The sequence below is a fragment of the Gigantopelta aegis genome, chromosome 11 (assembly GCF_016097555.1).
Source record: "Gigantopelta aegis isolate Gae_Host chromosome 11, Gae_host_genome, whole genome shotgun sequence".
Taxonomy (NCBI): Eukaryota; Metazoa; Mollusca; class Gastropoda; order Neomphalida; family Peltospiridae; genus Gigantopelta; species Gigantopelta aegis.
In genome coordinates this window covers 14,328,711-14,356,399 of record NC_054709.1, presented here as the reverse complement: position 1 = coordinate 14,356,399, position 27,689 = coordinate 14,328,711, and the positions used below count along the sequence as shown (strand labels likewise).

The 27,689-nt window shown below is 39.4% G+C and overlaps 1 protein-coding gene across 1 annotated transcript; it reads right to left on the bottom strand.

Annotated features, from left to right (window-relative positions):
- Positions 1 to 395: 395 nt before the first annotated feature.
- Positions 396 to 27,205, bottom strand: LOC121384943. The gene is made up of 7 exons (XM_041515429.1): positions 27,079 to 27,205; positions 15,037 to 16,416; positions 13,551 to 13,861; positions 8,873 to 12,880; positions 6,257 to 6,426; positions 3,379 to 3,488; positions 396 to 1,403 (listed from the first exon to the last, which is right to left on the bottom strand). The coding sequence occupies exons 2-7, from the start codon at positions 16,260 to 16,262 to the stop codon at positions 1,280 to 1,282; spliced, it is 5,949 nt and encodes a 1,982-aa protein (XP_041371363.1). The 5' UTR covers positions 16,263 to 16,416; positions 27,079 to 27,205; the 3' UTR covers positions 396 to 1,279.
- Between the last annotated feature and the right edge of the window lie 484 nt (positions 27,206 to 27,689).

Below are 27,689 nucleotides of genomic sequence, written 5' to 3'. Positions count from 1 at the left end.
TTTAATACAAAGATGTTATACAGGCATCTCAACCGAAATCTTTCAGCTGCATAATGGCAAATTTCAACTAAAAAGTATTTATTAATAAAGAGAGGATATTTCATGTATTTTGTCAAATATGATTTATATCTCATTAAGTGAAGTTTGCAGTCATATCTCACGAGTTGCGATTGCGTGACGAGTGTGATATGATTGCAAACTTCACGAGATGAGATATATTTCATATTTGATAAAAAACATGAAATTTTCTATTTATTACATAACTTTTGGCAATTTACCTTTATTTTTAAAATACCAACAGCAAAATATTTCCGTCTTTCTTACAGTGAAGATAATACTTTCTACAGTGACGATAACACATTTTAGAGTGAAACTTTCACTCTAAATGTGTTATCGTCACTGAGTGACTGATAACACTTTTATTTCACTGATATTTTAAGATATTTCACTAAATGTTATATAATAAATTTATTTTTTAAATGTGAAGACCGTTTAACTACACGCTCAAAAATGTTCCAACCAAACAATGTCAACAGTTGTGTTATCAGTGTCAATGGTATTGCTATTTCATACAATTTTATTAATCTGACCTTTTTGGTTATGGATCAGTCAAGATTAAAAATATATATATAATAAATAATAATAATATTATTATTAAATACTAGATTTCATATTTGCTCATAACTTATTTATTTTTAAAAATCACTGACGGTCAATACTGATCCCTTCCACCCCCCCAAAACAATTATAATAAAATAATAAATAAATTAATAAAAACAAAGAAAAAAAAAATGAAATCAAGAAATTAGGGTTAATCTTTCAGGCCATCTTTTCACCAATATGTAAGGAAACGGTAAACAAAAATGTCTTAAAGTCGGCCCACCTTCTTTTATTCTAAAAATAGCACACTGTAGCCCGATTGCTCGTAATTGTTGCCATTTACTCAGTCTGTTAATGTTTTTATAAAGCTATCAAAAAAGTCCACACACACTTGAACATACATGTGTGTGTGAAACCTACGACAGGTACCTGCATATTACATGTATTTATTTATAAGCAGATTCAAAACATTGCTTAACTACTGAAAACATTTTCATCAATTCAAAATACTGTTTTAAGAAAAAGACTGACCACACATAAGAAAATATTTCTATATGGAAATATTAAATTTTTTAAGTCAATATAAGAAGAAAAAAGAAAAAAACAGAGCACTGAAACAATTTTCAAAAATACAACAAGGAAAACAAGCAGGGAGTTAAAAAATAGAATATCATAAATATTATGTTTTCTTTTTTTTGTTTGATCTCCCCCTCCAATTACGGAGGACCGGCAAACTTTCTACGGACACATCTTTCATGGCTTCCTGGATAGCTGCTTCCAAGTTGGAGTTCATTTTTCGACCCCTGTAAAAAAAAATAAAAAAAAATACCACAAAATCAATTAATTATGAAATGATATATATATTGCAACCCCTGCAACTGCACATGGTAATAAGCAATACCGTTTAGTTGTTAATTCTCCAAAGCACCTTTTTTGCTGTTGACTAGATTTAACCACACCCACCCACACCCACCCCAATAGCCAACATATGATTTGCCATAGACATTTGTTTTATTGCAAGGGTTCTATTCAGAAACATTTCTGTAATTTCAATAAACTGACCAACTGTTAAACAAGATATATCCTACCAATTTAACAGGGGGTTGGTTGGTTGGTTGATCTGCCGCTAAGCATTTTGTTTTAATTACATTGCATCTTAGTCTGAAAACGAAAAGACCCCCCCCCCCCCCCCCCAAAAAAAACAAAACCCAATAAAACAACAACACAAAAAACACCCCAAAAATACACAAACAAGAAATCTAGAATCCTGTAGAATTAAAATTAAAGGCATACTGTCACAGATTTAAGGACCATATTTCTCTAAAAATTAATAATAAATCAAAATTACATTAATTTTTACAGACCAAACCTAGCTATTGCATCACTTTAACTACACCATGATGGAGTGAAATCCATGTCAACCCTCTCAGCAATGTTAGTTTTTTAATTATGGACCATTGCCATAATTCAATTATTTTTACAAAATATCATTAATAAGTGGAGTATGGTGGTTACGTAGATAGTTGAATAAAGTACATTTAGGGACAAATCAAATATATATATATTTTTAAGTAATACTTTGTTAGGCCATGTAATAGGTCAGTGGTCTGTGACAATATGCCTTTAATGTCTCACCTCCCACAAACTGGTTTCACATATAACAATAATAATAATAATAATAATTAAAATGATCATAATAGAAACTAATAACAGGATGAAAAAAACAGACACACTGGAAGTGTATTGCGATGAATACCAGCATAGCCATTTCAGGAAAGTAACCACTGTTTATCAGCACTCGCTGATAAATGTATAAAAAGCAAGCCTTGTATTTCATACTTTTATCAACTCGCGCTGATAAATTATCAGGGTTTCTGCCAGATGGTAAAATGGGTATGGTGCGATACCCAAAATGTTTTGCGGATTTTTTTTTTTTTTAAGTTAACCTTTTGACAAAATTAATTATTCTTATCATTACTGTACTGAGTTTCTTAACCCTAGCCCTAAACTTAACCCATTTTACTTCTGGGGAGGAACCCCCCCCCCCCCCACCCCACCCCCCCCCCCCCCCCCAACCCCACCATACTCCCTGTTGACTGTTGTTGCATTCAATTCCATAGCGCCATACCCAAAAACGTCTTTCTGGCAGAAACATTGATTATGATATCACAAGACACTCGGGGAGTATCCTCTATATCTTACCTCTGCATTAAACAAATAAAGAAGTAAGAATTTTAAAAATTGGAATTTGTTTATAACAGGTAGAGAATAAAAACCACATCCATTTGTAATCCACATTTCAGACTCAAAGTTAAGAATTTTGAAATGTTTGCATCTTAGTCAAACATGTTCAACTATGGTATTTTGGAGCTTGCCTACAGCAATTATAAACCAGTAACATTTGCAATAAAAAAAAAAAGAGTAAAAATTAAAATTATTCCTTCAGCCAATGGCACAAAACATCGTAAGCCTAGTTTTGCATGTAAGTCTACGACTAAACCACAATTCTTATTACTATTATAATATAACACATATAGTTAGAAATAGACATATTTCATTTTCTTGTGTCCTTAAAATGTTCCATTTTCCTTAATGATGTAATTTTCTTTATGAATTAGATGCCAAACACTTATAACTGTGTGTCCGGTATAACTGCTAGTCGCAGACATAAACTTACGACATTTTGTTAAATTGCTCCCTGTATTTGATTGGATATTTCTGGATTTAATTTAACAAGAAATTCGGATTGCAGAACTATGTTATTAAAACATCACATACTTTCTCCTGCGGCGAGTTTTATGGTGAGCAATAAGACCTTCCCTCCAAGACTTCAACCTCTCTGGCTCAACGCGAGTAAACGTGTGGTCGCCATACCACATCACAATAACCTGCAACAGAGAAAAAACTGTTTTTACATACAGGTACAAACAAAGTGTTACAGGCACAGACAAAACAAAGTGCTACCTGTTTAGACAAAACACAGGTACAGGGCTCGTAACGGCCTGTGGCCAGGTCGCCAAATGCGACCAATGTCCATTTTGACAGTGCTAGAAGTACATGTAAGGAAAAATAAAAACTCACAAAATCTACTTGTCTGCCAATATTTCCACTTGTCCATCTATGTAGGGCAGGAGGTGGATGCAAAAGGAAAAGTTAAAAGCCCTGGGCTTTTCTTTTTAAACCAATTTGCTTATTACTATTCACTTCAGATTGCATGAAATTTTGTGACTCAGGTGATTGCAACAAATTGCAGAATTGTTTACAGTCAAGATAAAAAAATTAGTGCTTTTGTTTAGGATTCAATGAAAACCAGTTAAATTGTTCTCGTGCACATTCCATTCAGAACACATAACTGGTTTTAAACTTTCACTTTCAGCTGAAAGCCTAATTGTTTGGCAGTGCTTGTTGAAATGTCCTATCATAAATGAAAATGTGACCGTCACCAAATATTAAAAATAATGTTACTGCTGTCCTTTATTAATCATATACTGTTACATATACTAGTACGTACAAGTTTACATGATGCAGTCAATCTCCCCTCAACAGTAGCCTAACCACATGTGCCAAATTGGGCATCTGTTGAAAATGCAATAAGCTGAAGTAAAGGTACCGTAGAGTGACAGCTAACCCGGAGCCTAGTCCAAGGTAATATTCTGCCATAAATGATGACTGCTACCTGTGGGTCCATGCGGTGTCAGACGTACAGTGTACATTAAATAAACACAATGGAACTAGATGATTCGTTTATTGTTCAGTTTAGAAGGATAGGCCAAAACATTCATTTCAAGTGATGGGTATTTAAAGCTGCAATGCTCACAATGATGCCTATTTCAATTTCGACATAGAGTTACAAGATGCCAAGACTAAACCTGCCGAATCGAAACATTGCAATAGGCCGCCTCCAGTTAGGTGAATCGCAGTCAGCAGTCGCACACCACATGAGAGCACCATTTCACGTCTCAGGGACAGGTACCAGCAGTTTCAATCAGCTGAAGACCGGCCCAGAAGTGGCAGACCTTGCATAACTCCTGCAGCACAAGATCACTACATCTGGGTTCTGCACTTGCGTCACCAAACTGCCACAGCAATGAACACTGCTGGACGCATACCTGGTTTGAGAAGGGTGTCTGCACAAACCATTTGGAACCGACTTCGAGAAGCTGGTTTACAGGCTAGGAGACCTGTGATGTCAACATCGACATTTATGTGTTCGCTGGTGCATGAATGTACAGGGGTGGAACTTGGGAAACTGGCAGCGAGTATGGTTCAGCAACGAGTCACGTTTCCTTCTACAGCGACGTGTTTACAGATGCCTCAATGAACGTTTTGCCAACAACTGCGTTGCACAAGTTGACATATTCGGTGGATGGAGTGTCATGATGTGGGGAGCCATCTCATACACCGGCAGAAGTGGACTTGTGTTCGTACAAGGCAATCTGACAGCTGTACGCTACCGGGATGAAATTCTTCACCGTCACATGCTTCCCATTTTGGATCGACAGAGAGAACTCTTTCAGCAGGACAAAGCCAGGCTGCATACGGCACGTGTAACAATGCATTTCCTACAGAATGAGAACATTAATGTGCTGTCATGGCCATCAAGATCGCCAGATCTCAATCCCACTGAACATCTATGGGACGAACTGGATAGACGTGTACGCCAGCATGACCCGGAGCCTCAGACACTTCCGCAACTGTCACATGAACTGCAGGAAGAATGGGCTATGATTCCACGTGCCTAGATTCAGAGACTCATTCAGTCTAAGCCAAGGAGATGTCGCGCAGTGATTGCTGCTGCTAGTGGCCAAAAGGTACTTATTTCAGCACCCTCGTGAGACGCTGTTTGGTGACGAAAACGCATCCACTGCCGTCAGTCCATAGCAAGAACATTGTGACATACTCATGTCAAATTTGACTGTGATACGATCATATAACACAATATTATGCCACTTTGTATTAAAGAGATAATTCCATGAATATTTCGCCTGTGCATTTCTTTTTTGACAGAGTATATTTGCATTGCATACATTTATTCCACATTAAAATCTTGCTCGTGGTTCGCTTACTATAATTTGCCAACATCCATTATTATTTTTTGGGCCACCATATTTTTTGGCGAATTTCGTACCCTGATGTGCAAACAAAGTGTTACAGGCACAGACAAAACAAAGTGCTACCTGTTTAGACAAAACAAAGTGCTACATGTTTAGACAAAACAAAGTGCTACCTGTTTAGACAAAACAAAGTGCTACCTGTCTAGACAAAACAAAGTGCTACATGTACCTGTCTAGACAAAACAAAGTGCTACCTGTTTAGACAAAACAAAGTGCTACCTGTTTATACAAAACAAAGTGCAACCTGTTTAGACAAAACAAAGTGCAACCTGTTTAGAAAAAACAAAGTGCAACCTGTTTAGACAAAACAAAGTGCTACATGTTTAGACAAAACAAAGTGCTACCTGTTCAGACAACAAAGTGTAACCTGTTTAGACAAAACAAAGTGCAACCTGTTTAGACAAAACAAAGTGCTACATGTTTAGACAAAACAAAGTGCTATCTGTTCAGACAACAAAGTGTAACCTGTTTAAACAAAACAAAGTGTGTCAAGACAAAACAAAGTGTAAGCAAAGTGTTATATATGTACAGACAAAACTTACAGTTGCGATTCCTTCACCATAATCAGGACCAAGGTCAACATCTGCTGCCGCGGATTCTGGTACCAGCTTTCCTGGCCACAGAGGAAAACCCCGAATTTGTCCCCAGACAAGGTCCCCAGTGCATGGGATCTCTTGCAGTGAATTGCACTCAATGGAATACTCTTCCAGATCTGAGAAAAATAAACTACATGTATATACATATAACGAACACTACACCTCGAAGATACAGCCCTTCATATCTGAGGTACACGGATAGTGTACATAGGGAATGCAGCAAGGCTCCGCCAAGCTGCATTCGCCATTCGACCTGAGCAGGATAAAGCCGATATCTTAAGACAGTAACCAGTTATTTCTTTTATCCTGCAATCCTACAGGAATATTCGGAAAATCATTATTTATTCCAGTTTTGTGTACACAAATTGAGTATTGTCAACCGAGCAAGGCTTCTGCCATACGTCATACAAATACATGACGTTATTATTTGTAAGACGCTAGCTACATTCTATCATATTAAAAAAGGGTTTTTAAACTTTAATTCATAAATAAATATACAAGTTTTGTATTGTTATCGTAAAACTAAAAGTTATCTGCATTTACTGTATTAAAACAAATGATTTAAAGAGTATGTTTATTGAAAATCTACTCTGAAATACTCGAGTCAAGTCGGGCTATGTCACTTGACCTATATTTTTCGTCAGTGAATGAAATTATAGAGATTTACCTAGTCATCATATCTTGCCAATGTATACAGTGATTGCTGGATACATACAATCACCATGATATTATCTCAGATGTGTTTATTATTGGCCACCTAGAAACATGGTAACAGAACGCATCCTATTCGTTGAGTTTCACATCGAAGTTACAGCCCTTCATATCTGAGGTACGTGTATACATACGATCACCATATTATCTCAGATGCGTTTATTATTGGCATCCTAGAAACATGGTAACAGTACACATCTTGTTCATTGTTTAAAAAGAAGCACCTTTAACCTCAGCCAGCCAGTGTTTGAATATCATTATAATTGATTCAGTGATTGTTCAATGTGTTTTTCAAAACTTCTTTCTGTGTTGATATGTTCAAGTTTTACTCCAGATTTTTCCTCTAATCAGTTTGGGACAGAAAATGTTCCCTGCACTATTATTTACTGATATCATATCACTACAGAGAACATTTTGTTCAGTATCAAGTCGTGATTCGTTATGCAAGTTTCAGAGGTCACTACACAATTTGAAAACATTAAATACTAGTTCTAATCTGTTACTAATCAGTTTGGAAAAGAAAATGTTCCCTGCACTATTATTTACTGATATCATATCACTACAGAGAACATTTTGTTCAGTATCAAGTCGTGATTCGTTATGCAAGTTTCAGAGGTCACTACACAATTTGAAAACATTAAATACTAGTTCTAATCTGTTACTAATCAGTTTGGAAAAGAAAATGTTCCCTGCACTATTATTTACTGATATCATATCACTACAGAGAACATTTTGTTCAGTATCAAGTCGTGATTCGTTATGCAAGTTTCAGAGGTCACTACACAATTTGAAAACATTAAATACTAGTTCTAATCTGTTACTAATCAGTTTGGAAAAGAAAATGTTCCCTGCACTATTATTTACTGATATCATATCACTACAGAGGACAATTTGTTCAGTATCGTGTCGCGGTTCGCAATTCACATTTCAGAAATGACAGGGCTAGCTCTGGCACTTGCCAACTGCGAATTCTGAAAGCAGTTGGCGAATTTTAATTTAGTTTGAAGGAATAATAAAGTGTAATAATTGACATTTTTTTGAAAATAACTGACAATTTCTGCAATTTTCGAAGTTTAATAGACAATTTGGCAAACTGTTTTGCTTACCCAGAGTTAGCCCTGAATAACTATACAATTTTAAAACATTAAATATAGTTCTAATCTGTTTGGAAAAGAAAATGTTCCCTGCTCTATTTACTGATATTATATCACCGAGAGAGAACATCTGGCTCAGTATCGTCTCGCTATTCGCTATGCAAATTTCAGAAATGATTATACAATTCTAAAACATTAAATACTAGTTTTAATTTGTAGTTAATCAGTTTGGATAAAAAAAACAATTCTAGCCTATAACATGACTGTAAGGTAGTGATATCAGGCCCCAATCCTGACAATAACAAATTTGTTTCTGGGATTAATAAGTTTTATAATTAACAAAAAAACAAACAAACCCAGGGCTTCTAGATTATGGTAGCCCCACTCCAATGGCTAGTGATTTTCAATGTTGGGCTAGTAAATAACTACTATTGCCATGCCCAACGGCTAGTGGAAAAAAATGGTCAAATGTTGCAGTTAAGTCTACTTTGTAAATATGAATATCCTGCCCCACCCCAACTCAATGTTAGTGTTTTTAAGCACCATCTCCCTTTTTAGGTGACATTTCTGATTATCACTATTATTTAGCAAAACTGTATTAACTTAAAGTAAAGTAAGGGCTAGTGAATTTTTAATCATAGCTAGCAAATTTTTAAAATCACTAATCCCATGGCTAGTGGATTTTATAAAAATCTAGAAGACCTGAAAAAAGAAGAAGAAGAAAAAACCCAGATTCCCTGAACTAATACTGACTTACTTTCATCCATGTCCACATCCTGATCATCTGGGTACAATCTCTTCTTGGCCTTCCTCTTCAAGTCTCCCAATGGAAGATCATCCTCTTCAGTTGCCTCCCCTGTGTCACTCTTGTCAGTGGATTCCTCGCCGTGATGGGGAAGTCTCTCGTGACTTTCATTGGCAGAAGGGTCTGAACAATCCGTGAAGCCACTGTCCGACAAAGCTTGGTCGTTCACAGACGTGTCGGAAGAATCACTAGTTCGCTTTCCTGAGATTCCAGAGGACAAATCTTCACTCGATTCAGACTTCAGCAAGTTCTTCTTGCCCATGATCTGATTCTTAAAGGACTCCCTTGCCAGTTTGTGTTTCTCACTCTCTTCCTCAAATACTGAGGTGCTCGAATCACTTTGTCTGTCGGGCGAAGATTTTGTAAAGTCATCGGAAACATCTTGAGTAAATGTTCTACCGCACTCATAATTCACACGATCATAACACAAAGGCAAAGCTTTTTCGGAGGAATATTTTTGCTTTTTGCTTTGTTTTTTATTAGAACTCAGAGATTTCACGCTGTCAGAATCTCTGCTAGTCACTGTCCGACTCCTCTTCATACTACTTGAGTGAGAAGAAACAGATGAACTACAAGAAACACTAACAAACTTCAATTTTGTTCCACTTGAATCACTATGAGTACACACATACGGTTTTGTATTCGACACACAACTTCTTATACGCACAGATTTCTCCTCACTAGTTTTACGAATGGATGGCTGCTGCTGCTGCTGCAGGACACTGGCCTTGCATCTGAGACTATCTTTTTGGTTCACAACACTTTCTGAAGTGTCCTCACAAACATCCTGCAGCAGACCTTCCTCCTGATCCACGACATTTTCGTCCTGAGTACTGCCTTCCATGGAACTCTGGTCATCATCCTGGTCACCTTCCTCTGCACTGTCCTGCACCGCTTGCTCCTCAGAGTCCACTTCATCCTCGGCATCAGCAGGAGACGAGGACGACGACATGCCACCAGACTCCGGCACAACTGCTTCGTGAAGATTCATCTGGTTTACAAGATTTTGCATCCCTTGTACATGCAGCTGCTGGAGCAGTAGCTGCAGCTGTAGTGTCTGCAGCTGCTGTAGTTGTAGAGCGCCGACGCTGGGAACTCCCGCCCCACCGATGTTGTTCCACATCTGCTGCAGCTGTAGCAGATTCAGAGGTAGGCTAGCACATGGATGACTCTGACACAGCTGGGACTGGGAGTCCAGAATAGTTCCAGGCAGCATCACCTGGGGCACCGTGCCAAGCTTGTCCATCGCTGCGATCATGGAACCACCATCAAGGACCTGCACCATGGGCATACTGAGGTTTGGGAAGAGGACCAAATTGGGCGTTTCCTGCTGCAACTGGGCATCAACCGATACTTGCTCAGATGCTTCATGCTTGTCCGACATAACCAAGCTCTGTGGTCCTGCGGTCCTTTCTGCATTACCATCAGCACCGATCCTGTCATCCGACTTATCAGTTGCTGTGGATGCGGATGTGACTCCTGAAACTGGCAGACCCAAATAAGCAATATTTTGTGCACAAGACTGTGTTGCTGGATTTGTCAAGACTACAGAATTGTTCATGGCTGGAACAGCCATAGTACTTAGAAGATGAGCAAGAGGATGTTGATTGAGGATGGTTTGGGGCATGCCCACAGCAGGGATGACTTGCGACAAACTGTTGGTTACGTTAGTCACAACCGGCAAAGACATCGGTGGCATCGGGGTGTTCATAGTCACAAAAGGAAACTGGTTATTGAGCAGCTGGCTGTTAGAGGCAGACGACACTTGATGAACAGCTGCAGACGTACAAGCTAGATTTTTAGCATCAGTTTCTGCCACATTTGACATATGAATACTGTCAGTCTGAACAGTCACCAAACCAGCACTCTGGGACCCTGAATCCTTTGTGCTGTCTGAACTGGACGACTTGCTGCTGTTCACACTAACACACTTATCCGATTGCTGCGTCTGGCTGACAAGCTTGGGATCAAGTCCACCAAACATTAAATTCTGAGCCAAGTTCAAGACGCCCGAGTTCATCACCGGCTGACCAAGAGGCAGACACATATTGACAGGCAGTCCCTGTAATGCCGGGTTGTTTACAAAGCCAGGCATAGCTCCAGTGAGGATGTTATTCTGCGGAATCATCACCGGAGCCAGTCCACCAGAACCAAACGACAGGCAGAGCTGATCCAGAGAACTCAGTCCCGACTTTCCCATCAAATCTTGCAAGCTGGCACTTCCGACGCCTGTCATGTCTGGACTAACATTTACAGGAAGACCAGGGTTAACCTGAAGTGGACTTCCCAAGACTACTCCTAAAGGACTTGCTTGTGAACCTTGAGCTTTGGCTGCAGCCGAGAGGAGACTGCTGGCCGGAAAGTCACCAGTACCAGGTTGCGAGGCATGTGGCAGACCACCTACATGTAAGCTGCTTGTTGTGAAAACTGGCGATTCAACTACTCCGGTGACAGTGATGGCAGAACCAGATGTTGCAGGTGGCTGTGGTTTTGTGGATGTCTGGTTTAAATGACGTACAATGTTTGATCTTGCTTTTGGTTTTGGAGATTTGGATTTTGCATTGCCTGAAACAGTCGTCATAGAGCTCTTTGATTTGTTATCACTCTGTGTTACCGATGTGGAAGCCACATTCTCATTTGCTGTCGACACTTCCACCACCTGGTCTTTTGGCAACTTTTTATTCTCAACATTTTCACAAGGTGGTTCCTTTTTATCTGTCTTGTTATTACCAGAGCTAATGGAGTCTGGAGCATCTGGCGAAACAGCCGTATCAGCATTTTCTGTCCTTTCCACTGAATCAATACCTAAAGGTTCAGTCAATACTGAAGAACATATTGTCTTTTTCACACAAACTGATGTTGTCTTTGTATTTACACATGCACTACTTGTATCTGATGGGTTACTGGGTGGTGGTTTATGAAACATATTCAACTGCGAGGAATTGAGAGAGCTTCGCACAAGAGCAGTCTGTTGAGCAAGAAATGCAGATGGGTTTTCCAAAAACGACACTGATGACTTTGTGCCACAGGACGCCTCGGAAGGCAGATGGCGCACATCAACATTGGGGCAGGGAGATGTCCTGTCAAGAATACTGTTCAATTTCTGCTTGTCCTTCTTGCTCCTGGGGCGCTTAGTTTTTGGTTTACCAGAGTCCAGCCAAGTCAAGTCACTCAACTGGGGATACAGAGAGTTGAACATCAGGTTCTGCTGATGGGGTCCAGCATGGACCGGATTGGCCTGCATTCCTGACTGCTCAAACATCTGAGGATTTGGAACCTGCTGTCCCGAGGCATTCTGAACCTGCATCAGGGACTGGAACATCATTCCACCAGGCTGCTGCTGCTGCTGTAGGTTCAGTGGGACCTGAAAATGCTGGGGGACATTTGGTCCGTACATGTGGTTGGGAACGTTGGTCACAAACGAAGGACTGGCTGGAACACACTGTACTGGCGAGTGCTGCTGCAGCATCATCTGCTGATTCTTTAGGTGATCTGGACTGAAGGGACCCTGGGGCGACAGATTCTTTGCAGGAAACACCACCTGACCCACGTCGTGAGCTCCAACTGCAGAATTAACTATCCTATGAGTGGGATTGTTCAGAACACAACCTGCACTGAAGTCCAGCTTAGCAGGAACCTGACAGGTTATGGGTCCCAAGTCGTCCATGGGATCACGGAGCAGGTCACCGGACAGAGGCGAGCCCAGGTCCCCCACCTCAGCTGACTGGTGGTGATGTAGTTTTGTGTTAGCACCGAGGTTCGACATCACGTTACAAGTCAAGTGGTTGGGTGGAGAAAACTGCATGTCCCCGACAACATTCTTCATAGACAGGCCCTGCGGCGCCTTGTGGTTGAGAACCTGCGGACTGTTGGTCCGCTGAGCTAACAGCTGTGACACCAGAAGACCGTCATAAGGTGTTGCATTCCCTTTGTTCTTCAGTTTCTTCCTTGGTTTCGACTCTGAAAGAACATAAATTTGCCAGGTAACATAAAGAACAAAAGAAGAAAAGGAATGTTTTATTTAACGACACTCAACACATTTTATTTACGGTTATATGGCATCAGACATATGGTTAAGGACCACACAGATTTTGAGAGGAAACCCGTTGTCGCCACTACATGGGCTACTCTTTCCAATTAGCAGCAAGGGATCTTTTATTTGCGCTTCCCACAGGTAGGATAGCACAAACCATGGCCTTTGTTGAACCAGTTATGGATCACTGGTCGGTGCAAGTGGTTTACACCTACCCACTGAGCCTTGCGGAGTACTCACTCAGGGTTTGGAGTCGGTATCTGGATTTAAAATCCCATGCCTCGACTGGGATCCGAACCCAGTACCTACCAGCCTGTAGACCGATGGCCAAACCACGACGCCACCGAGGCCAGTCTTACACATAATATGTTATTATCACATGTTATATTTCATTTCTATGACTACTAAATGAAAATGTCCCACTATTTTCATCAACTTTGTTGCGTGACACTAATTGATATTTTGGGGGGCATAAATGATTAATAAATCAATGTACTCATCAAGTGCTTTCGTTAAATAAAACAAACTTCTTTTTTTTCAGAAAGGGTAAAAAAATTAACAAGAAAAAGAAACAAATAAAAACAAGCCATAATGTACCTCGTTTACTCCTCGAGTTGCCAGGTTTAGCCCTGCTGTGAATCACCGGACTTGGACCAAGAATACCACCAGGAATAGCCTGACTTCTCTGGAACGTTGCCATGGCGATGATTTTCCTCTTGTGTATGCACAGTTTGGTGAGATCCTCGGTACTGACGTCGTCGACCGTCCACAGTTTCCCGTTGACAAACGGGTCAAAGTTGAACACCTTCTCCACCTGTAGCGGACACTCTATCCCACACTTACATGTCCCGTCAGACACCAGGTACTTACACACTTCGTGGTACGATGTCAGTCGGGTATTGCTCGGGCTGTGAACATAATATATATTTTTTCATATTCAGGGCTAGCTCTGGCACTCACCCAAATTCGCCAATTTTACTTTAATTTGGCGAAAACAATTTGAATAATAATTGATCATCTGTTTGAAAATAGCTATAGGGTTTTGCATTTTTGAGATATTTTGGCAAAATATTTCGAACACCCAGAGCTAACCCTGCTATAACATAAACTTCACAATTTTAACATGTACAATTAAATATATATATGGATACAACTATAATTGATAAAAAATATCTAATCGGTATAATCAGCGTTTATTAGAAGGTGGTAGGTGGCAATTGTTTATGCTTACAGTTAAAAATGTCACTGTATTTCTGCCAAAGGGCAAGAAGGGTAAAATTAAAAGTCGATTACAATACAAAATTTGGTATCATCAAAGTGTACTGTTAATCCTCCAGGGCTTCTAGATTATGGTAGCACCACTCCTGTGGCCAGTAAATAACTAATATTGCCTTGCCCGACGGCTAGTGAAAAAAAGGTCAAATGTTGCAGTTAAGTCTATTTTGTAAATATGAATATCCTTACCCCACCCCAACCCCTAATGCTAGTGTTTTTAAGCTATATTTCCCTCTTTAGGTGACATATCTGATTATTACTATTATTTAGTAAAATTGTATTAACTTAAAGTAAAGTAGGGCTAGTGAATTTTTAATCATGGCTAGTAAATTTTTAAGATCACTGATTCCGTGGCTAGTAGATTTTATAAAAATTCTAGAAGTCCTGTAAAATCGCTCATCAATCAATTTTTTGCAGACCCACGTACATAGAAAAGGTACTACGTAAATACACTCGCGTTAATAATAGAAAGGAGACCTACAAATCTGAATCTGGACTTTACAATTTTAAAAGGATGGATTTGGATCCATGGCTTAATCCTTGCCCTATGCACTGGATTTGATCAATAAACTCACGTTAATGGAAAGTGGACCTAAAGATTTGAATCTGGGCATTACAATTTTAAAAAGATGGATTTAGATCTATGGCTTAATCCTTGCCTTATGCACTGTATTTGATCAATAAACTCATGTCAATGGAAAGTGGACCTAAAGATTTGAACCTGGGCATTAACAATTTTAAAAGAATGGATTTGGATGTCTCGATTCTTGCCCTACTCAAGGTTTAACTACTGTCCCAGTTTTCCTACCTGTAATAAATCACCTCTCCATCTTCTGTGGTTCTCCTCCAACCGAACGGCACTTTCACAATCTGAAAGGATCCGTCACCACTCTTAGACACCGGCAACTTTCCAGCACTTCTGCCACACTGTTCCGTCGACATTTCCACCTGGTTTTTCTCAACAATCTCCTCCGTCGACGATGACTGCGCTTGCACCGGTCCCACCGAAGAGACCAGAACCCCCGAGTGACTCGTGGCAGTGGTCGTCACGGGAGTGGTACTGCACGTCGTCATGGTAACCGTCGTGGTGGTGTTGGTCACGGGAGTGGTGCCAGCCGACACGACCAGGCCGCTTGCCGCCGACGTTGAACAGGCGGCTAAATTGGATGCAGCTGCAACGACCAGAGAGATCTGGTTCTCACCGCAACCGACCGGCTGGTTGCTGCCGGCGACGAGTTGTGTCACTTCTGTGGGGAAAGACGGACCCACTCTGGCCTGAGTGACGACGCCAAGGTTTTGAGTAGAATACTGATAGCTGACTTTCTGCCCTCTCTGTAAGTTAATACTGTTGTTCGGGACATTGGGAATCAAGGCCACAGTGCTCGGGTAATTCTGCAACTGCTGGTTTCCAATGAAATGCTGCTGCTGCTTCTGCTGTTGTTGTTGCTGTTGTTGAGGAGGTTCCTGCTGATGTAATGCCTGCTGTTTCTGCATCTGCTGTTGCTGAAAGTGCGACCACAAATGGCCGAAACTGGGAAGCGATGCCGGACCTTGACCTTGACCTTGGTTCTGAGGAACTTGACCTTGAGGCTGACCCTGCTGTCGAGGAGGCTGGCTGTGACCTTGAAGAACATTGCCTTGAGCCGGTGGACCAATCCAGTTGTTAAATATCTTGTAGTGCATGTCGGGTCTCGGGTTGCCGGGATATCCCTGGTGCATAGCAAATGAATCCAAGGGCTGCATGGTATTGAACTGGGCACTAGTTGCCATGGAAATGTTCACGCCAATGGGGAAGGCATTCTGAACAGGACTCCCCTGCGGATGCCGGACGTTCATGTTCCGATAGTGGTGGCCGATGGAGCCTGCGTGATCTGGCGGCATTGACGGCATGGCCTGACCCGGCTTGATGGTTCCCGCCATGCCGTCCAGGCCCACATACTGGAACTGGCACATGTTCCCTGCCGCCGAGGTGTCGAAGCCCTGGCCATAGCCGGACAGACCAAACTTCAACCCCTGACCATTGTCAAAGTTCATTGTCAACGGCTCGCCTAGTCGGGCGGACTAAGCTAACCACATTGTGGAATTGTGATGCATGCAGATCACAACTTCCAAACAATGATTCAACTCACTGGACCTTCACATCCAAGAACATGTCTTGTCTCTTCAATTCTTATCCATTACATAACACCTGAAATTAAAAATTTTAAATATATATATAAAGGACAGTAAACGAGTTGCCAGTTATTATCAAATTTATGTCCCAAGTGAAATTATTTCACTAAAAGCCTTTATTTTCGACACACATAGGCCTATGCACGTACATGTACAGAAACGATATAAACCACTTTACACACTGTTCTGAGTTTTGCTATAACTTTGTAATTTGATCACATTCATAGATAATTTTCAAAAACAAAAGCTCTTTATTCTGGTTCAAAATCTATAATGAATTGCATTAAAATGACATTTTGTTATAAATTTAACACCAAAAACAGCCAGGCATAAACGCCAACTCTTTAAACTACATGACGTCATTGTGTGTGTTTGCCAAATCGTGATGACGTAATATTTAGTACCAACAAGGTCATTGGTTTGTAAGCGTCAAATCATCAAATATACATATACATATGCATATACATATGCATATGCATATGCATATGCATATGCATATACATATACATATACATATACATATACATATACACATACATATACACATACACATATATACTAGCAGAAAAAAGTAACTGTGTATGGTTATCATGTTGATAAAAAGATAATTTCAAGACATAAAACAATGAAACGATCAGACAGCATTGTTTATTAGGCAAATCTACAAAACTTCAATTCATTTAAAATGTCACAGCATCTGTCATTTCATTGGTATTGGGGATGAAAGACACGGGGGTCAAAAACCATTTCATGAAGTTATATAGTGCATATGGCCACCGTTTGCGTCGATGCAGGCCTGGTACCGTCGCCTCATAGAGCCTACCAAATTGTTGAAGAATGCCTGGGGAATGCCGTTCCAGATCTGGACTAACGTCTGACCCAGTGCTGCCAACGTTACCGGCTGGTTAGGCAGCACACATACACGACGTTGCATCTCATCCCAGACGTGCTCGATTGGTGCAAGATCGGGTGAGACTGCAGGCCAATGCAACACATTGGTGTTCTTCTGCGCTAGAAATCCCTTACCACCCGGGCGACATGAGGTCTAGCACAAATGGGATGATGTGAGCCTGGATAATGTCGTCATGGTAGCATACAGCGTTCAAATTGCCATCGATGACCACAATAGGTGTTCGTCCAGTTGACGTGATGCCACCCCAAACCATGACACTGCCTCCACCAAAAGCACGTCGCTCCACAACACAGGCATCACTAAAACGTTCTCCAACATGACGATACTATTGAACGGCCGTCGCTGCTGTCTACGTGAAACCTGGACTTGTCCATAAACAGAATACCCGCCCAGTCTCAGCGATTAAAGCGCAAGTGTCTTCTACACCAAGCCAGACGTGCTACACGATGGCATCTTAGCAAAACTGGATGGACAGCCGGATGTCGCGGACGGATACGCCATTCACATAATCGATTCCGTACAGTTCTGGGGCTGATGGCACGCAATCCAGGAATGGTCCGCGCTGTCAGACTTTCCGTTTGGAAGTGATTCCTGAGGTGCACGAGTCGGATATGACCTGCACGTGGTCGGTCTCTGAAATTACCAAATTGTTGAAAACGTCTCCACAAAGCCTGAATAGTGTTTATGTTGACACCAAATTTCCTAGCTAAAGCGCAATGGAGCATATCAGCCTGGATCATACCAATTGCGCGAAGACAGTCATTTTCATTTAGCATGGGCATTGCTCTACCGAAAAAATCTGCTTTTCTGTTCCACCGGTTGCCAAACAATGACCCGACAGTAGCAAAGTTGACAAAAGCTGGAGCAGTAAAATGTTGGGTGGAAAAAGCTTGAAAAACAGACCCATGTCCAAGAAGCGAAACAGCACGTGCCAATACGAAATTCACCCAGAGATTAAGTGGTGGTGCATGTTAATTTTATCAGATTTTTTAGGTTACACTGTTACTTTTTTCCACTAGTATATATATGTACTAGATGTCTATCCACAACAATAAATATATTGTAGACAGATCTTATAGTCCATCACAGACTCTATGAACAGTGTTGTTTTTTGTAAATATTTCAGTTTGCTTTGACAAAAGAAAAGTAAAAGTGTTTTGGAAATAATAATAATAATAAAAAAATAAAAATGTGTGCAATTTGTAAAACAATTGGCTCAGAAATAAACAAGCATTTTGAGAGTACTGCTAAACCAATACATTTCCCCTACCAGGCTAACAATTTTTCTTATCTCCTAAATTCAAGGGCCATAACTCTGAAAAGTGGGTAAATCACCACTAAACTTCACTTTGATCTGTAAGCTACAAGTATATACAAATGATAAAGCTATATACGAAATTTCATCTTCATATCTCCAGGCATTGCAAAAATCTGGAAATTTGTTTTTCACATCTCCTAAATTCAAAGGTCTTATCGCGTGAGAGCTAAAAGGTTGTAAGTGGCAGATACAACCTAAAACATCTTTTTTTCATATTCGGAATCGCCATCACCGATTACATGTTGTCACAAAAAATCGTAGCAGTGTCCCTGATAGCATCGCTTATACAGAAAGATTTAAATGGTCATAAGTGAATCACAGATACCAATTTGCACAAAAATAGACATAACTGACATGACTTTCGTCCGATTTGCTTGTTGTCCATTATGTGAACACAACTGGTCGCACGTGGTAGATACATCCTTTTTAAATACAGTTCATTATCTAATTATGTCTGACATAAGTCGTATGTGCCAAATACAACCCATATGTATTCTTTGTTATCAGTCTGTGATAGAAATTACAAATGCGAAGTGCAATAGAGCATACATTATGTTAATATTTTTATGTGCTTGAATCCTAAAAACAATATTACTTTTGTCATTGTGAGAGCCCGATCTATTACGGAAAAAAAAATGATACTGCATACAACGAACCATTTGGCAACAGACAAGAATAGTGTCTGTATATATAAATAGGAGTTGCAGTAACATTAATGTTTGTATGGTTTGCTATTTTATGTGCACCATAATTATAATAATAAACATGTTTTCGTGAATTTTCTTGAAAAACAAATATCTATTTTGAAGTGTTTTTAATCGAAGCAAAGTTTCCAAAGTGTAATTTGTATCTGTAGATACAATTTTAATTCATAATAATGTTGTATGTGGCATATGCGACTAAAGTGCAAGTTACGGTAATCAAGTTCCATTTTTCAGCTGCCTTTGAAAATCTATAGTATTTCCCCGCATGTAGGCATGATGGATTAACAACATTGCAAATACAAACGCAATTGTAAGTTACCCAGGACAAAGTCCAGTAACAAAAGACAGTGTAATCAGACGTAACATTAAGAAGCCAATAAAGTGAATGTGGCCTCAACATAAACGATAGCAAGATCTATGAATTTTCATTAACTTTACAGTTAATGAATATTTGCAACAGAATGTTTAACGTGAACATGATATACCGGCCTCAGTGGCATCATGGTTAGGCCATCAGTCTACAGGCTGGTAGGTACTGGGTTCGGATCCCAGTCGAGGCATGGGATTTTTAATCCAGATACAGACTCCAAACCCTGAGTGAGTGCTCCGCAAGGCTCAATGGGTAGGTGTAAACCAGTTGTACCGACCAGTGATCCATAACTGGTTCAACAAAGGCCATGGTTTGTACTATCCTGACTGTGGGAAGCGCAAATAAAAGATGCCTTGCTGCTACTCGGAAAGAGTAGCCCATGTAGTGGCAACAGCGGGTTTCCTCTCAAAATCTGTGTGGTTACTAACCATATATCTGACGCCATATAACTGTAAATAAAATGTGTAGTGTGTCGTTAAATGAAACGTCTTTCTTTTTTTAACATAATACAACACACACACACCAAAACATTAGCACAACATAGCACACACAACAGTAGTTGAACCTGACAGAGCACACACAACATAACCTGAACACGACATAGCACACACAACAGGACATGAACATAGCATAGCTCACACAACAGGACCTGAACATGATATATAGCATACACAACAGAACTTGGCACATCAATAACAAGACCTAACATAACAATGTTCAGCGTTAACATAGCAAAATGCTGAACATGAGAAAATAATCACCATAGAAAATGAATGTGACATAACACTTGCGACAGTTTGTTTGTTTTGTTTAACAACACCACTAGAGCACATTCATTAATTAATCATTGGCTATTGGATGTCAAACATTCGGTAATTATGACTCGTAGTCATCAAAGGAAACCCGCTACATTTTTCCTAATGCAGAAAGGTATCTTTTATATGCACTTCTCCAGACAGGACAGCACATACCACAGTCTTTATTCAGTCACTTGCAACAGAACCTGAACATGACATAGCACTTACAGCAGAACCTGAACATAATAGAGAACTCACAACAAAACCGTGGCACATAACAGAACCTGAACATGACATAGTACACACAACAGAACCTGTAATTTAGCACTTGCATTGATACAACAGAAATCGGAGGACTGATCACTTGACACTCAAATAAAACACGGAGAGAACAGTGCACATAACATAGTCTGGAGATGTCACTGAACACACATTATACATAACCTGGACAGATCTCTGAACACAGTAAAACCTGAAGAGATCACTGAACACAATAGAACCTGGAGAGATCACTGAACACACAATATAACCTGAAGAGATCACTGGACACACATCATAACCTGGAGAGATCACTGAACACACATCATAACCTGGAGAGATCACTGAACATACAACAGAACCTGGAGAGATCACTGAACACACAATATAACCTGGAGATATCACTGAACACACAATATAACCTGGAGAGATCACTGAACACATAACAGAACCTGGAGAGATCATCGAACACACAACAGAACCTGGAGAGATTACTGTACACACAACAGAACCTGGAGACATCACCGAACACACAACAGAACCTGGAGAGATCACCGAACACACAACAGAACCTGGAGAGATCACTGGACACACAATATAACCTGGAGAGATCACTGGACACACAATATCACACAATAGAACCTGGAGAGATCACTGGACACACAATATAACCTGCAGAGAACCCTGCGTACTCAACAGGTGGACATGGTATATAGTGTTCACTACTTCTGGATTTGATATTCAGTACACACCCTCATTGGAAATGTAAACCCTATATCCTTTGAAAGAAAGAAATGTTTTATTTAATGACGCACACAACACATTTTATTTATGGTTATATGGCGTCAGACATGGTTAAGGACCACACAGATTTTGAGAGGAAACCCGCTGTCGCCACTTTATGGGCTACTCTTTCCGATTAGCAGCAAGGGATCTTTCATTTGCTCTTCCCAGAGGCAGGATAGCACAAACTTTTGAAAATAGCAATTAGTAAAAAAGTTAATAGAAGAAAAAAAGAAGAAAAAAAAAGGTTACAATCCAAAAATAAAAAAGAATTGACTGCTCGGCCGAATATTTATATAATTTGGAGCATTTTAGAAGGAAAGTCCAGAATTAAATAAGAGAAAGAAGAGAGGATTGGACTATTTAATAATATTTTTAAAAAAAGAAAGTAATTTCGACATAAAATTTTGAACGCAGATCTAAAAGTTTAAAGTCCGATCGATATGTCCACGCGAGTGGCCTCGTTAAGGCTGTTTGGGTGCACAGCTTAAAGGGACGAGATAGGTTGCATCCCGTCAAGAAAACCCCTAGATTGACAGTCGATAGACGTTGAAGGTGTACTGCTGTGCTGAAATACAGATCTTGAGAAGCCGGATCTGTCTGAACGAGAGAGAGTATCAGACTAGGGTATAGTCCAGTCATCATGGGTTGGTATAGTGGTGCGGACGGGCCCGACTCCAGAGGATACGAGATGGTATCACTATAAAGCAAGGTAAAGTCTAGAAAAAGAGTAGTAGGGGCAGACCCCGCTTCCTATTTCTTCTTAGAGTGGGGCGGTCAATCTTCCAGTACTGCTAGGACAGGCTCGGACATGTAGAGACTAAACGCGAACAACCGTGGTGTTCTGCAGAATGGCCGTCATACGAGTCACGAAAAAAACCTGTCGACAGTCAGACGGAGAAATGACATGGAAGCAAGGAATCTCGCTAAAAAAGAATCCAACCTGGTGGTGCAGGCTGTCGAAATGAGAAGCGTTCCAGCGTTCAATCAGTTCCAATGGCCGCATACATTCCAGTAGAAAACTTCATTTCGCTGACAAAAACAACGAAATGAGGGACCCCCCAAGTCGAGCACACGAAAGCATGTGCAGTGTGCACAAGCGAAACAAACACGTCTTACCGCGTGGAGCTCCAGACTGTGAATGGTCAAACTATTCATAAATTGTCACATTCGGAAATCCTTACTATCGGGCTTTTCCGTTGCTGCTCGCTTAACACGGAAATGTACGTATTGAGTCACAATGTTTCGCCAGATCGACCGAACCAGAGCTGAGGTTATTAGCCGAGGTATTTTGAACAATCGGCCGAAGTATTCCGAGTTCAGTGAAAAACAGCGAAGTGTGATTCTCATTTGTTGGTTTATTTCTTTGAAGATGATAGCCGTAGCCGTAGCCGTATTCCAACGTAAATGAACAACAAATGATAATGTGTAAGTAACAAAACATTTATTTGTAATTATCGTTAACTGGTTATTTTCACTGGACTTTTGACACGTTTTGTTTAGAAGATAGAACCAAGTATAACCGACCTATCACTTCGTATGCCAACAAGTAAGCCGACTACGCTTGACGTGATTGTTACATTTCCTGTCATCACCAATTAATAAAATGATGTGGTTTTTGTTTGTTTGTTTGCCTATTTCAAATCAAATAAGTTACAAGGAAAAAAAATCGCGGTACGCAAAACTGTACCGCGGTTCATATCGAGCTGATCAATTATCGCGGTATACCGGTATACCGGTTTATCGTTGCAGCACTAATTAGATGATCTAAAATAATAAAAATTACAAAAAAAAGAAATGAAAATAATACTTACCGATTCATATATGAACTTTATTTCATGTATTTATAAAACATTTAAGTGAATATATGTGAGTAAAAATTATAAACGTGTACCCACTCAACGTGGTTTTTGTTAAAAATGAATCCAGTAGTCTAAAGGTTAATGTGTGTGTACTTATATAACAATTAACATTATCTATAAATAATATATATGGATTTGTGGCATAAACAGATGTTTAAAATGTTGTTTTTGTCTGTGTTTATGTAGAGATGCATTAATAATAAGACCTGTTGATTTAAGTGAAGACGAGAATTAAGCTTATTGATACGATTATATTTAATCGAAATAACCTGTACCAAGGCTATGTCCGTACATTCGGTTACTTCCGTGACTGACCAAGCTGTTCGTTGGTAGCTAATCAGGGGAAGGAACTCTATTACAAAAGCTTTTTCATAATTTCTCGATGTTTTTCGGAAGGGAATTACATGTGCAAAATGTATCGTATAATAGTACGTAAACAATGTGCAAGGAAGGAAATACTCGTTTGGTGATGTCGTCCTCTTTCATTTTGACTTTTTTCTTTTCTTTTTTTTTCAGTTTAAGAGAGAAAAAAATTAGGGTCGGGGGCCCCCCCCCCCCCCCGACCCCGGGGGGGTGTAAAACTAGGGACGGTCGGTCGACCGGAAACACCCCTTATTTTTTTTTTGGCCTAAGAGTAATTAATTTGGTCAAAAAGTTAACTTAAAAAAACAATTCTGCAAAAAATATTTTTGATATGGCACCTTACCCTCTGGCTAAAACCATGCACCAGATAAGGTCACACAAAATCAGGGGTGGGTCAAAGAAAATAAGGCTTTCACGAGTCAGAGTAGTTTTTTCACATTATTATTTGTTCAATTGGTGATTTTATTTATCTTATTATTATTAACAAAAGTAAAATAACTTTTTTTCACGTAATTTTTGTTTAAGCAGTGATTTTATTAATATGTACTTCTACTTATATTCCTTTCTGAATATTTGCTTCTAAATATTTTCTATTTACAAGCTTTCTCCTTTTAAAAAATAAATATGTGATTTGCAAAACTGAAATGTCTTAGAAGTGATGGATCTTTCAGAATAAATATTCAAATTTACTTTAATTTAATCATGAATACAACTATTTATGCAAATAACTTAAACACCTAATATGCTATAAGTAACGCAAATGTACAAAGAAATCGTAAATATGTTCAGCTTTCATTGTCATTAAAACATATTCGACAGCTTAGCTACTGATCAAGAAAAACAGTTTTCCTTCATTATCTCGGCTTTTTAAAAATGAATTGTGGTGCACTTACGTCCTTCTGGCTCTCACGCGACGATAAGTCTGTTAAAAATTGATAAATCGTCATGAAAGTCAAACATGATCTGTAACAGTATGTGATAAACCTATACACAAAATTTCAGCTCAATATCTAAAGGTCTACTAAAAAAAGTGTCTGGAAAACAAATTTTGACATCTTCTAAGTTCAAGGGCCATAACTCTGTTTAAAATGGGTAAATCATCATGAAAGTCAAACTTGATCTGTAACAGTACATGATGAAACTATACACAAAATTTAAGTTGAATATCTCAAAGCCTTCTGCAAAAAACATCCGGAAAATCTATGTGGAACAGACGGACAGACAGAAGGACGGAGATGAAACCTATATAGTGCCCTCCGGTTGGACCGGTAGGGGACTAGTAACTCGTATTACAAATACCATAGTAAGAAAACAGTGTCCCCTGTGGGAAGAACTACAGTTACATATAATGCTGTCGACAATGTACATGCAGTGTTTCTGCCAGAAATAAATTTTTGGGTATGGCATTTATGGAACTGAATGCAACCACAGTCAACAGGGGGTATGGGATGGCCTCCCCCAGAAAGAAAATGGGTCAAGTTTAGGGCTAGAGTTAAGAAAATCATACAGTAATGATAAAGAGTAATTAATGTTGTCAAAAGGCTAACTGAAAAATAATAAATCTGCAACATTTGTTGGGTATGGCGCCATACCCGTTTTACCCTCTGGCAGAAACCCTGACATGTATCTGTTACATGCATTTTAAAACCAATCAGCTCCTGAGGCAGGGGTGCAGAACATACTCGCCCACTCGGCAAATGTGAGTCAAACTTCTGATGGACGAGTTGAAAAATCCAACTACCAGTCCAACGGGCGATTCGTCTTTTTCTGACTGACTTTAAATTTTTACTTTTTTTATTTTTTTTACATTAAATCTGCGACTCCGCATTAGCCATGACAGAATTCCAAACCATTCAAACAAATGGTTCAGAATGATGACGAAATAGTTCAATACACAATAATACATGTACCGCATTGCCGACTTCCGAGTTCCAAATTGCGCAGGCGCGATACACTTAGATGACATCATAGCCAAATCGGTTCCGTTTTGGCTATTAAAAATGGTTCTGTTTTGATAGTGATTCCGATTTAGCCTCATTTCTTGAAACAGAGCCGTTAAAAGGTCAATAGTTTCTAAAAAGTATTGTTTATGTTCAAAGTATATGTTGCCGGTATGTTTTCAATATATATATTTTTAAATACTTGCGGGATCAGGGCCGTACCCTCCGAGGTGGGGTGGGGTGGGGAAGTTGCCCCTCTGAGAATCTCACCTTTTTTTTTTACCACCAGAAAAGAGCATATACATCTCAGGGTTTAATATGTATAGTGATTCATTTGTTTATAAAAAGTAGTCGACCTTAGTGCAACCATTAAAGAGACATTCCTGAGTTTACTGGAATTTGTAAGATGTTATCGACTAACAGAGACATTTTGATGACTGTAATTACATATCAAATATATGTTTCAGCATAAAATATTAGTGGCTGTATATTAAGCATGTTTCTGATCGTTCTAATATTTGTACTAAGTTAAATTTCATTTTATTTCCTACAATATGCGTTTTTCGTAAGTACGAAATTATTTGAAGACAAAATCCAGTTTGGGCTTCTTACAAATATTAAGACAACCATACACACATTGAATATACAGACACTGATATTCTAAACAAGAAAATATATTTAATATGTAAGTTTAATTGTCAAAGTATTTTTTTAGTCGCAAACATCTTACAATGCAACAAACTCGGTAATGTCCCTTTAAGCCATTGCTGGAAAGAATTCTGTATTTTGAATTAACATAACCAACTCAGTGTTGCATCAACTTGATCAAGCACTGCAGACAACGTAGTGCTAAGGTAGATAACTAACCGTAACCTAACCATAAACAAATGTGGGTTTTTTAGTTTGTTGGTGGGGTGAGGGAGAATCAGGAAGTCTTGTCACTATAATGACTATTTTTAAAACTCTGTTGCTGTACGCCTTGGACATTGATTGCCATGACACACCATTTTACGATGGTACATAGGTTGAAAAAGACAATACTACCCTATGTTTCTTTGACTTTGAGTTAAACACCAAAAATTACAAGTAGGATTTGGGATATCCCCGTTCAATTTATGGTCTCAAAAACTTGTTGAATATGATGCATTTATGGTCAGATCTAAACACTGCTTTTAGATGACATGACATTTGCACAAACGCAAAAGACATTTTGCCTACAACATGCTGACCATAATAGGAAAAAAATCTAAATACAGAACGTCTATACAAACGGGACGTTTTGAATCCAAAACTAAAAAAAAATGCGACAGGTGCCCGTCAAGGTGGGCAACAGTTTTAACACCAGTATCGATATAATCGGACAGACTTACCCGTTTACAGTCTGCATTAACATCTTTACTAATTTCTTCCATATTTTTAAACTGTATATATGACATATTTATCCAATCCATTGCTAAAAATTATGAAAATAATCAATTTTGCATATATTTATTCGTCAACATGGCCGCAGCCTGACTGCGCATGTCAATATTATACGTATGGTTTCAGCGACATCTGTGGTCAAAGGATTTTATAATACGTTTTCCGATTATCACAATATACGATGACGTCATTTGTGTAAGTACACAGAATATATATACATGTATCTATATAATTTTTTAACAACATTTTTTCCATTCAAAATCTAGGTTAGAAGATAACCGACAGGTAAAACGAGTGACATCACAATCTGACAGGAAGCAGGTCAATTCGCCCCAAAACCAACTCGCCCCAGCGGTTAGTCAACTCGCCACACTGTTTGTTGGTCAACTCGCCCCAAAAAGGTTACCAACTCGCCCCAGTGATTGGTGAACTCGCCTCAGTGATTGGTCAACTCACCTCAGTGATTGGTCAACTCGCCTCAGATGCATTTCATTATGTTAAAAGTAAACTTAAATTAATATATATTATATTTGACGGAACAGCAACATAATTCACGCCC